Raw genomic sequence first — 14,205 nt, 5'->3', positions numbered from 1 at the left:
CTATGTTGTGATGTGAAATACGGAAGAAAAGAAATACTCTATTTGGTTTACACTTTCTTATGAACTATAAAAATGTGTAGAGAAGAAGAAAGGCGGAATAATTTCAGAGTGAAAATTAAAAAATTAGGATTCTGTTCGTCTCGTTTGTTTAAGTTGAGAAATGAACCGTTGATGTTGGCCTTCCCGTGTTATCGTGTGAAGAAGATGCTCTATCTTTTGTCAATATTTCTGAACTAAGCAAGCTACTACATAATGTTGGTAGTAATTTGTCATCTTTTTTAGCTAATGTGCGTTTTTAGTCATAGACAAAATATTGAGGGTTTGCACATGGATTTGCTGGAGCGGCTCTTAGGATAAATGGAGACATGATTTGGTTGTAATTTGTATTCTTCTAATTAACATAAGATTCTCTTTTCCTTCAACGAAAAGGAGAAAAAGAGTGTTAGATACATGATCTGCGACATCAGTTGCTGAAGACGTGTCTAGGGTGTAAATTTTTTTATTTTTTATTTTTTTTTGTTGTGTCTTTAGCTTATTTTTGTCAAAAAAGGGGAGAACAATGTAATTTTTTTACGTTTTTGAATTTTTAGGATCATTTGTTAGTTTTGCCAAAAAAATGCCAAAGGGGGAGATTGTTAGGTATTTTTATTAGTTGGCAATTTATTGGCAATCTTGTAAAAATTCAAAAAATAGGTTCAAGAAGATTTCAGATTACGGAAGAAGAATTCGAATCAGATTTGAAGTTAAAGTTGCAGATTTTGTTGAGTTGAGATTTGAAGAGATAAGGATAAAGGCTTGATCAAAGGAAGATAAGACATTGGTTGAGATTTAGAGAGATAAAGATAAGGCATTGGTTATTTGAATTTAAATGGGAGATAAAGCTTGCATGAAGATCAAGTTATTTTCGGATTTGAATTCTTGGCTTCATCCAATTATTGTTAGGAGAGTTGAATGGCTTATATATATATATATATATATATATATATGTATTCAGGTGAGCTACACAATTAAGCTTGAGTTGCACATGAGAATTGGAACTTGAAATTTGACTTGGTAAAAAAAAAGACAAAGATAACTTGCTATAATGAAAGATAAGGCATTGACGTGGATATGACTAAGAGAATATTAGATGTTGCAAATAAAGCTAAGGAGGATTTTTTGGTATCTGAATATAGGTTCAAAAGTTGAAAAAGAAGATACGTGCAATGGGTTTATATGGGAAGTGGCTCTGCAGGAAAAGGTGGGTCGACTACAGGAAAAAATCTTGAGATAGAGAATCGATGCTTAAGCAGAACAATTTGTAGTTTATGTTTTTTCTCATTGAAAGTATGAACAATTGAAGGGAGTTCAGCAGTTAAAGGTGAAGACGTGTGGTACACGCTAAACAATGTCATTGTGAGAGTTCATCACAGCGGCATCATAGACTAGGAGGGAGTCCTTGAGTGAATAAGTTCGTCAAGGTTGTAATTCTTAAATCATAGTGAAACTGTTTATTGTCTGGGAGTGGCTTCGCAGAGTAGGTGTGCGCACCGAACTGCGATATCATATTGTGTGTTCCTTTACTTTCTGCACTTTATTTTACTCGAGCAACTGAACGTAATTAACCCAGATCTAACAAAGAGAAAAGAGAAGGAATTAATTTTAATCCTACCTAAGTTGGCTTAAATACAGAGAAAACCCTATCCACTACTGTTACTAACCGTATCGAAGTTGGCTTGTATATGTGTATATGAGGGCAAAAATATGCATATCTACGATTTGACCGACATACAAATATTTGAGAGAAAATTTTATTTTAATATCCTGTGTTATGTCAAAATATACGTTTGATATCATGTGTTTTAATTAATATCAACTAAGTAGTTCGACGTTTTTATAAAATGTGTCTTTCCCTGGCACAATTGTTTGAGACATGAATTGACAAATTTACCCTTATTAATAATTTTCATTTGGTGACCAAATGGCAAATTACAAGCTTATTAGTAAGGGTAAATTTGTCATTTGATATCCCGAAAGACTTCCCTCGCGTACTACTTGATATTCTAAAAAAACAGAGGGTACCAAACGCCATGATTTTTATAACACAGATGATTTTTATAACACAGAGTATCAAAATGATATTTTCCCTATATTCAATATTTAAGATTATTTTTTCATGATTTACTTTAATCCTTTAATTTCAACAATAAAATTGCACTTCAATTTATTAAAAAGTGTCAGTATTAAAAACGCGATGATATAGCTACCTTGGCTCGGGTGCAGCTGGCCGCATCCTATTTGCTTATTATATTTATATATATATATACTAGTTGAAAAGTACGCGCTCTCCGCGTGCATATTTAACTTGTTACATATTTTTATATGAGGATTTAAAATTTTTTTAAATTTTTTATTCACATTATTTTTTAAGAGTTTAGAAAATAAAAAAATAAAAAACAAGTATAGTATAGTTAAACGGAAAATAAAGTTTTTAGTAGAACAAATTAAAGAGTAAATTATTTACGGGTATATATGGAAAAAAATGTACTTGAGAGAGTTACAAGGAAAAAAATATTTAGGTAGAGACACATTTAAGAATATATGATTTCCATAAAACAAAGAGAAGAAAATATTTATGAGGGCCATATTTAAAAAAAAAATATTGAGTAGGCTCATCATGTGAAAGAAACTTTCAATAAAGATAAATTATAATAGTTTTATTTGCCAGATTAATAATAGTTGAGATGAGAGTACTGCTGAGAAAATATATGTGTATATGGAGGTATTTGAGAATAATTACTTCAATAAGTCATGGTTAAAATGTTAAAAAGACAAGAAAAAAAAAAGATTTGATCAAAATGTTTTGGTTGAAACTATAAAATTATTATTATAGGAAAAAAAAAAGTAAAAAATGGGGTTGTGTTTGAGAAAAATTATTCTAATAGGAACAAATGAAAGAAAAATCACCAAACAAAAAAAAAAAAGGGAAAATATCTAAGAAAAGGAAAAAAAAATGAAAAGCAAAGCATTGATCACATAGAGGAAGCAAAATAAATTGCGGTGTGAGGCTTTTATTTAGGTGAGAAAGCTGCTTAAAAAGGAACATATATGAGAAAAGATTGTTTTACGGGGATTGTTTTAACAAAAAGAATTATCCGAATCACTTTTAGTAAAAAAAAAGTATACATGAAAGAATAATTAAGTATGGACACATTTATAAAAATTATTTTCATAGGCGTTTTGAAAAACACATAAAAAAGAATTAAAATGCAGAAGAGTCGTTAACAAAAAGGAAAAAATAGGGATACATTTTTTTTAAAGAAATATATATGGATAATATTTAAAATAAATTATTTTAGCAAGTACAAAGCAAGAAGAAAAAGTATTTCAACAAAAAAGAAAAATACACATCATTGGAAAAAAAAAACTGTACAAGAACTTTAAAAAATAAGAGACTTTTTTTGGTAGGACCTTTTTTACTGATAGTGTCAATTTCTAACCGTTAGATTTAATAAAAATTATATCAAAATGTAAAAAATATACATAAAAGACAGTTTCTAATATGAATTTGATAATTTTAAGTAATGACTATTGTCCCACCAGAGAAACTGTCGAAAAAAAAGAAAAAAAATCAGAAAAATGTCTTAGTAAAAACAAGAAAAGAAAACAGAAACGTGATTTTATCTATACATACTTAAAAGAGCTAAAGATTTAATTTCTAAGGAGGCCACGTATTGGCCTCTATAAAAGTTGTGCCTCATTTTTCTTTTTTATTTTTTAATTTCTCTTTTTTTTTATTTTTTCATTTTTTGACTTTTTTATTTTTCTTCTCTCTCTTTTTTTCCCATTGCATATTACCTTTTTTTATTTTCTTCTCTATACATCTAATCTAATATAACAATACGTAAAAGAACCAAAGCTCTTTTTTATGGGCTGCTATGTGGTAATCCCTCCATTTACTTTTTTATTTTATTTTTTTATTTTATTTTTTGTGATTTTCTTTTACATTTTAATTTTTTGTGTGTTTTTTTAAATATATTATTCCTCACTTTACTCCTATGAGAGTAACTTTGTTTACATGTGTTCCTATTTATTTTAAGTTGACTAAAATAATTTTTTTCAAATGTATCCCTACTTAATTTTTTGTCAATTGCTATCTTTAGACATTCCTTTTTAAAATAAATATGAAAAACATTAAATAGTTGTATAAATAAATTTATCTTTATTTAATAAATAATAAACTCTTTAAATATCACTAACACTGAAATATGTGCGGAGAACGTTATAAAACTAGTGTGTCAAAAAGGAAAAATCTCTTTATCATGCCACTTGTCAAAAATAATGAAAAATTTTTCTGTCATGTATGTTAAAAATTAAAGGGTAGAGATAAAGATATATATATATATATATATATTTGATCCTTGAATTTCAAAACAATAAAGTTGCACTTCAATCTATTAAAAAGTCTCATATTAAGAACGCGATGATATAACGAAAAAAGGCAGAAGAATTAACAAGAAATCAAAAGTGAAAAGAATAAAAAAAGTAAAAAACAAAAAACAAAAATTAAAACAAAAACAAAATATGAAGGAATAAATTAAATGTTCACACATTGTTAAAAGAGAAGCAATTTGTTTTAACTCTTTTAGGTATGTTTAGATATATATATATAATTTTTCACTAGCTTGTTCCCTAAAATTAATAAATTTCAATTATATATCAAATTTAACTTTTTTAAATATATTTATATTCCAAATTTAAAACCTCGATTAAACTAAAATGTAACTATATTGTTACATAAAAAAAAAAGAGTAACTATATTGCTGCATAAATAAATTTTATAATTTGGACTAAACTTTAAAAGTGAATTAAATTCTATTGCAAAGTTGAGTAAGTATTGGAGGAACGAAAAAAAGATACATATAGATAAATGAAAGTAAAAGAACATATAAACTTTTAAAAATATAGTTACTTTATAATTTTAGCTCGAATTTTTAGTTTCATTCATACATTTAAAAAGAACTTTCCACTCCGCCACTCCTTATACGCCTTGTTAATGAAGCTAAAAATAAAATTAAAAAATACAAAAAAATTATGTTTTCTCTATATGAGCTTGTTGGCTAACTGGCAATGTGTCAAGGTTAAATTTTTTATTGGTAAAAATTTGTTTGAATACACATGAATATAAAAGTGGCGTAGTTAATTATGTTGAGTTTTGAGAGAATGTAATAAAGTGCAGATTTATAAAATTAAATTAAGTAAATAATAAATTTTAAAAGTATTTAAAATAAATAATAATTTACAATTAGTAAAAAGAAAATTTTCCTATCACAAAATATTTTTTACGAAACATTTACAATGATTGTGACTTGTGACTTTTCAACAAATTGAGACGTGATGTAAGGTTTTAAAGTTATGGTCCAAAATGAAATGGAGATAATAATTTGAGGCTCAAAATAAAAATTAATCTGAACATTTAAATTAATCTGAAATGGAGATCATAATATGGTCCAATAAATTTTGTTTTTATTTGGGTTCTATTTTATGGTTTTTAAAATGTTTTTTAATATTTAGTAGGCATGTACATTTCTTTCCAAAACGAAAACAAACAACCGCGTCCGCTCCATCTCATGTCTCTTTTAGTGGGCCACTCTCAAGTCGACGAACTGTGTAGGAGTCTTCTCCGCTTGCACGGAGTTCCAAACTCTAACACGTTTGTTTTCTCGACTCTACCCAAACAAACAAACAACATTTTTATTTTGATTACAACGTCTTTTCACTTATTCAAGTTTAAAATTTAAGTTTTGTTATAATAAAAAATTTTAAAAAATAATCACATTTAATTTTTTTACTATAATAAAAAACTCTCGTATAACATTATATCTCAACTTAAATTAAAAATTTAAATTAACGAATCGAACGGGCCCTATATTTATTTTATTAATTTGAGTTTATAATAAAAAATTCTTATATAAAATTATATCTCATTTTAAGTTAACAAATTGTGAATTTGTATAGATAATACGTTTAATTTATGTATTCAGATCATAATTTAGAATCATTTTCGTTTTATGTGTATTTTTTATGAGAAAAAATATTATAAAAAATTATAAATCGTGATTTAAAATCAATCACAAATATAAAAAACAAACGTCGCCGTTTGAAACCCAAAAACTCTATAAAACAGCCCCGAACATTTTTTTTTTTTTAAAAAAAAAATTCAGAAACCTTCCTTCGCTTGCGAGAGTGTGATTTTTCCTTGTTTTTTTGTTCTTGTTTATCAATCGCCATGGATTCTTTGCTTCTGGGTTCCTTAAAAGGTCCTTCTCTACTTTCAAATGGTGCGTTTCCTTTCGCTTCTCTGCATTTTTATCAAAATTCTTGATTTGGGTTTTCCTTTTTTTTTATTTTTTTTTCTCTTCTTCTTTTGGGGGGGGGGGGTTTAAGAATCTTCTTGTGCATGTCCATTTTAGTTTGATAATTAATTTTGAAGATTATTCACGTTTTATTGTGCATGTCCATTTTAGTTTGATGATGAGTTTTGAAGATTATTCACGTTTTTTTTTTTAAATGTTCAATTTCGGAATGTGAATTAGTTCATGTGTTTTCATCTGGGTCCCCTTCGGTTTGGGATTTATTTGCATTCTCATTGCACATTTCTTCTTTTTTTTATTATTATTATTCTAATTTTGGGCATTTCCAATTCGTTCATATTTTTGTGACATTGATTTTCATTTATTTTCTGTATTGGAATTGGCTTATAAATATTCACATGAGCGAATGATTTTAAGAAATAAAATCTTAAGAAAGTTTGCTTTTCAGGTATGATTCACCCATCTAATACTGTTATGACATTTTATTATTTATTTTTTTGTTATTTTTTGTTTTCAAATGACATGTGAACATGTCTTGTCTCGGGCAGTCAAATGAAACCGTGATTGCTTTACATAATCTTGTTTCATTTCTAACGGGGCTTCAGTTTTCATGTGTTTTTTTTTTAATTATTATTATCATTTTATTCTCTCATTCTCTCTCTGTGTTTTTTTATTTTTTATTATTTTTTTTTGTTTCTGTTTGTTCATTTATTCATTAATTTTTTTTTTGAAAGGAATTTATTCATTTATTTTGGTTGTTGAGGAGAACCTTTATTTCATCAATTGGTTTTCTTCTTTTGAACCTTATAACGCCAATCATAGCACAAGACAGTGAAGAAATAAAGAGCATGGCTTTGATGGAAGCCATGCGTTTTTACTGCTATTTACTGGCCCTAGGATGCTGCTATGATGTGTAAAAATGGTTGTTTTAGTTGCATTTTTAGAGATTGAAAAACTGGCTGAAGCTAATATATAGCTTGTAGGAAGTAAACACAAAAAGAGGAGAAAGGAAAAAAGTAGAACTTCCCAGGCAACAGATCTCGGGGTCGTAGACAATATACGTGAAGGGGGGATGATCTACACACCGAAAACTAGCTTAGATTCGGCTTTCAAGTTTTCTCTAGATTGTTTGATGTTATTTGACACTGATAAACTCCTATTGGGACATAAGCTTGACGATGTTATTTTCTCTAGTTAGGACAAATATATATATTGTTTCCAGAATGTTTTACACTTTTTTAATGTTTTTCTATTGGGTTTTGGCACCTATCTCTGAACGAGAGATGAAAATTCTTTTCGTGGGATAATTAATTGTTGTGATTTTTAGGATTTTGGACATCAATTGCCTAGTAGTATGTGTTTTTCTGCATTCCGCAATGACACTTTCCTCTCAATATTTGATAATGCAGGTTCTTATGTATCATATAGTGTTAAAAGTGTCAGAGAATGGAACTTCATAGAAAGTCAATGCACTGCTAGGTTTCAACCTACCATTCCGAAGAATTGCAGGAAAGGTAGTGGACTAACTTCTACGTTTTACCAGAGACAAAACAAAAGATTCCCGGTGAATGCAACAGCAGGGCACCCGCTCGAATCGGAGCCTGAAGCCATTAGTTCAAAAGATGTTTGGAACTCTACTAAAGACGCCTTAGATGCTTTTTACAGGTTTTCTCGGCCACACACAGTCATAGGCACAGTAAGTCTAAACTCAAATACGGAGAATCCAATTTAGCCATTGTATTTAAATCTCTTTCATTTGATATGTAACTTCCTCTGTCCAATCCTCGAGAGGGCTTACTGACTTTTCTCTAAGCAGGCATTGAGCATAGTCTCGGTTTCCCTCCTTGCAGTTCAAAAGCTTTCAGATTTTTCCCCATTATTTTTCACTGGGGTGCTGGAGGTGACGCTTCAATATTTTGAGCATTTTTTTCCCCTTTTTTTTTTTTTTTTTTAATAGCATCATAGGTATTGGTCTTATGCAGCGGATTTTTCCTTTTCAGGCTGTGGTTGCTGCCCTCTTTATGAATATTTACATTGTTGGTTTGAATCAATTGTATGACATTGATATAGACAAGGTAGATCTTGCTATCTTATTCGTACTGTGGTAATAATTTTAATTGCAAAGATAATACCAATTTTTCCTTCATATATTCAACCATAAGGTCATTGCACCACTAGGAAAATCATTTGAGTTTTTAGACTGGAGAGGCTCTTTCGACTCGGAATCCTCTCATAAAAGTATTTAGTTGTTTGTCATATTTGTTAATCTTTGAAAGAAAGACTATCTACATGGGATATATAGAGGATCGTCTAATTGTAGATCTTTACTACATGTTGAATTACAGGTTAACAAGCCATATCTTCCATTGGCTTCAGGGGAATATTCAGTTCGAACTGGCACCATGATTGTCACATCCTTCGCTGTTCTGGTATCAAAAATAGCTTGCCATACAAAATATATTAACTAAAATATTCACGATTGCCCTTCTGGAGTCGAAGTCTGTATCTTTCTTGCAAAAAGAAAAAAAAAAAAATTATTCGTTGCCTTCTGTTTTGAGTTTTTGACTTGGTGTAAACACGGGGTACAACCTAATACCTATTATATTTAATTATTTATTAAAACTGGTTTATTTGTAATTACTAAGTATCAAAAATCAATTTGTTCTGCTGTTAGTTTTTTGCCCTAGCAAAACTATTTAATTTGAATTGCACATTATAAGATTCAAGGGGATCGGGTAGATGAAAAAGAAAGTTGACCATTTTTGCATATGAATCTCTTAGTATATCAGTGTATGAGGAGATGCATAGGTTTAGAAGTAGCAGCCTTTGATTTACTCATTTATGACATCCAATTCCTTTAATGTCATAGTTTTTCCAAGTTTGTTTCCTCGTTTAAGTACCTGCATTATGTCTTCATTTACAAACAAGGAATGTATATAAAGATTTTCCGTACCTACTCTTTGTTTTTGTTAATATAACCATTCTATCGCATGATTATTTCTTGTTTTGTTCGTCAGTGTTCTGATATTTTATTCACTTGAATGTATAGAGTTTGTGTTTTAGTTGAAAAAAAAAAAAAAAAACAACAAATACAAGCCTTAATCTCAAATTAATTGGGGTTGGCTATATGGATTTCTCGTTTCCAGTATGCTCTATTAAACATGAGACCCTCTTGAAGCCCTAGATCTTGAAAGTCGTGCCTAACTACGGCAGTCCAAGTAATTCTTGGTCTACCCCTCGCTCTCCTAGTACTAGGTATTTGGATGTTCTCCCAAGCACGAACAGGTGCATCTAACGATCTATGTTGTACATGTTCGTACCACCTTAGACGGCTTTCCCGCACCTTATCTTCTATTGGTGCTACACCTACTTTACTACGAATAACTTCATTCCGTATGTGATCCATCCTCGTATGGCCACTCATCCATCTTAACATACGCATCTCCGCCACACTCATCTTGTATATTTGTTGTCTCTTAATGGCCCAACATTCACTACCATATAACATTGCTGGGTGAATTGCTGTCCTATAGAATTTTCCTTTCAACTTAATAGGCATCTTATCATCACATAAAACTCCCGTAGCAGTTGAAAAAAAAAAAAAACCCCCATTGTTTTTTGTTTTAACAAAAGGGTACTTTACAGTACTGTGTGCATTTTTCACCATGTTTTTGGTCATTTATTTGTCAACATATAGTCATATTATTTTAGGACAAAAATCTTGGTTTTTCGACTTTCTGGTGAAGATTCAGTTTATGTGTCTTTGGAGTTTAAGTAATATTGCTTTCTATTTGATCCTTTAAGGTGAAAGATACCCTGTAACTTGTTCTATTCTTTGTTTTTGTTCCCCTTTTTTTCTGGGTCCTAAAAGATAACTTATTTTTCTGTCATTGTATTTTGATATTCTTTACACATGCACATGCACAAGCGCGCGCACACATTTATGTATACAGATTTTTCTTTTTGTAATAATAATATAGGCCCTGATAAAATAGTATCATTCCATTTGATATACTTGTCTCTGAGTTTGATGTCTTGTGCAATGAATCTGAATTCTGCCTAAAAGAAATTTTAACTAATTTTTTTCAGGGCTTTTGCCTCGCATGGATCGTTGGTTCCTGGCCCTTGTTTTGGGCCCTTTTCATAAGTTTCGTACTGGGTACTGCTTATTCAATCAATGTGAGTTGGTTTAGTCTCGTGTAAGTTTGCAGCTGTGATGTCTAACTACTTTTATATGCTATTTTTAGATATAGTTTATACCTGATTAAGATGTTGAGGTACCATTCATGTTGTAAAAGTTAAGGCAGAAATTTTCTCACATATTAGACTTGGTTTCTCACTTGTTAGTTTTTGAAACCTTTTATGTCAGGTGCCCCTTTTGAGATGGAAGAGATTTGCAGTAGTTGCAGCGATATGCATCCTTGCGGTCCGTGCAGTAATTGTTCAACTAGCGTTTTTCCTGCACATGCAGGTCATGATTCTTACTTCTTTTGAATAAATTTTTTTTCTCATGTTTTTCCGAGTCAAAAGTTACATATTCACACATTCATAGTTTTTCGTGTTATGCGTGGTCTATGCATTCTTGTTTCTTTCTTGTGTTGCAGGCTATTTGCTCTTAAGAGAATTTAATGATATAGAAAAGAAGCCTTTTAATCTCATTTATAGTGATGTTGATGCATATAATAGAGCATAATAGGCTTTAGTTTCTTGAAAAGTTATTATGCATATTACTGAGTGGTTGGAAATATTAGTCTTTGGTTACTTTATCAGTGACCTCAATAGAGTGTGAGGGAATATGTTACTCTTACATGAAATTTAAGGCCAAAGACAATGTTTACCATGTACATACCTGCAAATAGATTGTCTAATGCGGTTTCAAGGTTATAAGTACTGAGGTATATGCATTGTTTTTCAGACCCATGTGTACAAAAGACCAGCTGTCTTCTCGAGGCCTCTTATTTTTGCGACTGCATTTATGAGCTTCTTCTCAGTCGTTATAGCATTGTTTAAGGTAAGAGCTATCTTTCATCCCGAGAACAGCGAAATGTATAACTATAGGAACTGTTGAAAATGCGTCCCTTTGTTGATTTTTCTTTCTGCTTTTGTTGTACTTGTGTGGCATTATTCATTTTTTAACCAACAAAATGCACAGGATATACCTGATATTGATGGGGACAGGATATATGGTATTCGATCTTTTACAGTGCGGTTGGGTCAAAAGCGGGTTAGTATTAAATGTTTGCATGGTCCATACATGCGTTTAAGCATTTTTATTCATCTTTATTACATCATTTAGCTGAACCTAAACCACTGTGCAGGTATTCTGGATCTGCATTTCACTCCTTGAAATTGCTTATTCCGTTGCCCTTTTAGTCGGCGCGTCATCTGGCTTCCTATGGAGCAAAGTTGCTACGGTAATGTTTGAAATTCTTCATTGTAGGCACTGATGCTCTTTAATCTGCTGTAGCTTATTGAACTACTAGTTTCTGGTTTCTTGTTAACTATGAAAAAGCAAATGTAGCCAAATTGCGGTAATGGAAATAGTGCAATCAAATGAACCTTTTCAAAAATGAATACATTTCGGTTTCTTTTCTGGCTATGTAGTATTTTCTCATTCTTGACATTCTGGAGCCATCTGCCTTGAAATCAGGACTCCTCTTTTTAAGAGGGCTGGATTAGTCTGGTTTTACGCATAAGGTTAAAATTGTCTCACTTAAAATGACTGTTTTGTTTAGGTAAATGAGATTGAAAAGTTCTGGAAGTTTGATGGTAGCTTATCTAGTTTCATTATAGGAATTTCTTTGGTGATATCGATGCTCTTCTTTTCCCTTGCCACGGTGCTCAGTGGCTCAACTATGTTCTGTTTTTGGACCTGTTAGGTTTTGGGACACACAATTTTGGCTTCATTACTCTGGAGTCGTGCCAAGTCCGTCGATCTGACCAGCAAAGCTGCAATAACATCATTTTACATGTTTATATGGAAGGTAACTACCTGCTTACACTTGTTGGACTTTGGTACAAGACAAAAAAAAAAAAAAAAAAAAAAATCAAAAAACTTGTCTGCTTTGCATCTTGGGTGACCGAATGCCGAACTTTCTCTTGTCTTGTGTATTGGCTCAGTTTTTGCAGTTGGCATCCCCAATATTTGTCCTCCTCTGTGTTATCTTAAATGAGCCTCATGTTTGATGTTTTTTTTGGCTACATGAGTCTTCTCCTAATACTTCGAAAGCTACCTCTGAAGGGCCGTGATGTTATCAATTGCTTTTCTCTCTCATTGAAGTCCTCAAAATTTGCTTCAAATATCATGCCCGTACTTTTTGAGCTGCCTTAGGATGTAGAATCTGTCTTGACAAGTTCCAGTTCCAGACAATAAGACTTCCTCCGCACTGTAGGGCCCGCCCCTCTCGCTTGCGAAGCTAGGGGTTCCCGATGCCCCCACACACTTCTCATTTTGAACATATTTCGACTCTTAGCTCAAATGTTTTGGCGCATTTGACTGTAAATGAGTGCACATTGTTTCTGATTATTGGGACTCAGTTTCAACATCAATGATGTATTTACGTTTGTTGTTGTTGTTGATTTTGGCTTGTTTCTTATTGCAGCTCTTTTACGCCGAGTATCTACTAATACCGCTCGTTAGGTGAAGAATATGAAGATGCAATAGTCTCTTTATCCTTGAATTCTGTGTGGATGAAGATCACTGTAATGGTGTATAAAGGCCATCAGTAGGTTGATTTTATTTTATGGATGTTCTAATTAAGGAGGGATTTTACTAAGTTCATTCCGGAAGTGTTAAAAGTGTATGGTATTGCCAGAGTCCCAAGTGTGCTTCGATTGAATGTTGTATAGGCTCGTAGCCTGTATGTAAAAAACATCCTTGGTAAATGAGGAGTTAAGAAGCTAATTTTAGAAGGAAAGAGGTTAAATCCTTTCAAATAAAGATAAAGAGCAAATCTTTTTTTTTTTTTTTTTTAAATGTGAAATTAAAACCTAATAGAAGGACCTATATTTTGAAAAGGAAAAAAAAGTTCAGAAATCTCAGTACTGCATACATAGAAGTACTGCATAACATGATTATTTTAAAAATCTCAGTACTGAACTTTGAGAACTTGTATACATAGAAGTACTGCATAACATGATTATTTTAAGAATCTCAGTTTAAAATTTATCTACACGGTTTTACTTTCATGATTTTTCTATTTTTTTTTAAAATAATTGTTTGTGGTTATTTCTTTTTTAAAAAAGGAGTAATTACAAAAAAATTTTGAACTATGACTAGTGTAATATTTTGACTCCTGATTTTTAAAACATAACACTCGTTCCTTTGAATTATAAATTCCTTTGAATTATAAATTGTTAACAAAAATGCTTTTTCTTTAGTATTTCAAACATTGATTATTGCTAAACAATTACTCTTCTGACCATGATTCTTAGATTTATATATTTTTTAAAATAAATTTTAATTTTAATTTTATATGAAAATAAATAAAATAAAACAATATAACAATATTTTTAAATTTAATCTAATTAATTCATTAAAAAAATTATTTAGAAATTTTTAATTTATAATTAGTAGTATTTTTTAAGAACAAGTAGGATTGCCAAAACCCTCCAAATTATTCAATATGAGCCACTTTTCTATTAGAACACTCATCTGTTAATGATTCATGTTCGGAGGGCATGAGTTCTACATTTTGAAGATTCAAAAGTAAAGTGTTACACGAGTCAAAGTTTAGAGATAATTTTGTATAGGGTGTTTGTTTTTATCATTTTGTATTTACTGATGTGATATTGTTCATTACCTTAAAGTTGTAGTTTTATGGTAATAATCTTTATAAATTGAACGCAAATA

General features: G+C 30.7%; 1 protein-coding gene across 1 annotated transcript; it reads left to right on the top strand.

The window, feature by feature from the left end:
* Window positions 1-6,206: 6,206 nt before the first annotated feature.
* On the top strand, window positions 6,207-13,318 carry LOC21399785 (homogentisate phytyltransferase 1, chloroplastic). The gene is made up of 12 exons (XM_010095904.2): window positions 6,207-6,320; window positions 7,763-8,049; window positions 8,170-8,253; window positions 8,354-8,428; window positions 8,699-8,782; window positions 10,443-10,532; window positions 10,723-10,824; window positions 11,269-11,364; window positions 11,506-11,577; window positions 11,672-11,767; window positions 12,233-12,337; window positions 12,956-13,318. Exons 1-12 carry the CDS (start codon window positions 6,269-6,271, stop codon window positions 12,995-12,997), a joined length of 1,185 nt encoding a protein of 394 aa, XP_010094206.2. The 5' UTR covers window positions 6,207-6,268; the 3' UTR covers window positions 12,998-13,318.
* Window positions 13,319-14,205: the final 887 nt, after the last annotated feature.

The sequence above is a fragment of the Morus notabilis genome, unplaced genomic scaffold (genome assembly GCF_000414095.1).
Source record: "Morus notabilis unplaced genomic scaffold, ASM41409v2 Scaffold499, whole genome shotgun sequence".
NCBI classification, from domain to species: domain Eukaryota; kingdom Viridiplantae; phylum Streptophyta; class Magnoliopsida; order Rosales; family Moraceae; genus Morus; species Morus notabilis.
The sequence above is the reverse complement of the archived record's forward strand: the minus strand, read 5'-3'. Positions and strand labels throughout refer to the sequence as shown.

What these genes read in the sequence shown, in the direction of transcription:
- LOC21399785 (XM_010095904.2), top strand. Translation starts at nt 6,269, where the DNA reads ATGGATTCTTTGCTTCTGGGTTCCTTAAAAGGTCCTTCTCTACTTTCA. An exon ending in GTACTGCTTATTCAATCAAT is followed by an intron (nt 10,533 to 10,722) that starts GTGAGTTGGTTT and finishes CTTTTATGTCAG; the next exon opens with GTGCCCCTTTTGAGATGGAA. An exon ending in TGCGGTTGGGTCAAAAGCGG is followed by an intron (nt 11,578 to 11,671) that starts GTTAGTATTAAA and finishes ACCACTGTGCAG; the next exon opens with GTATTCTGGATCTGCATTTC.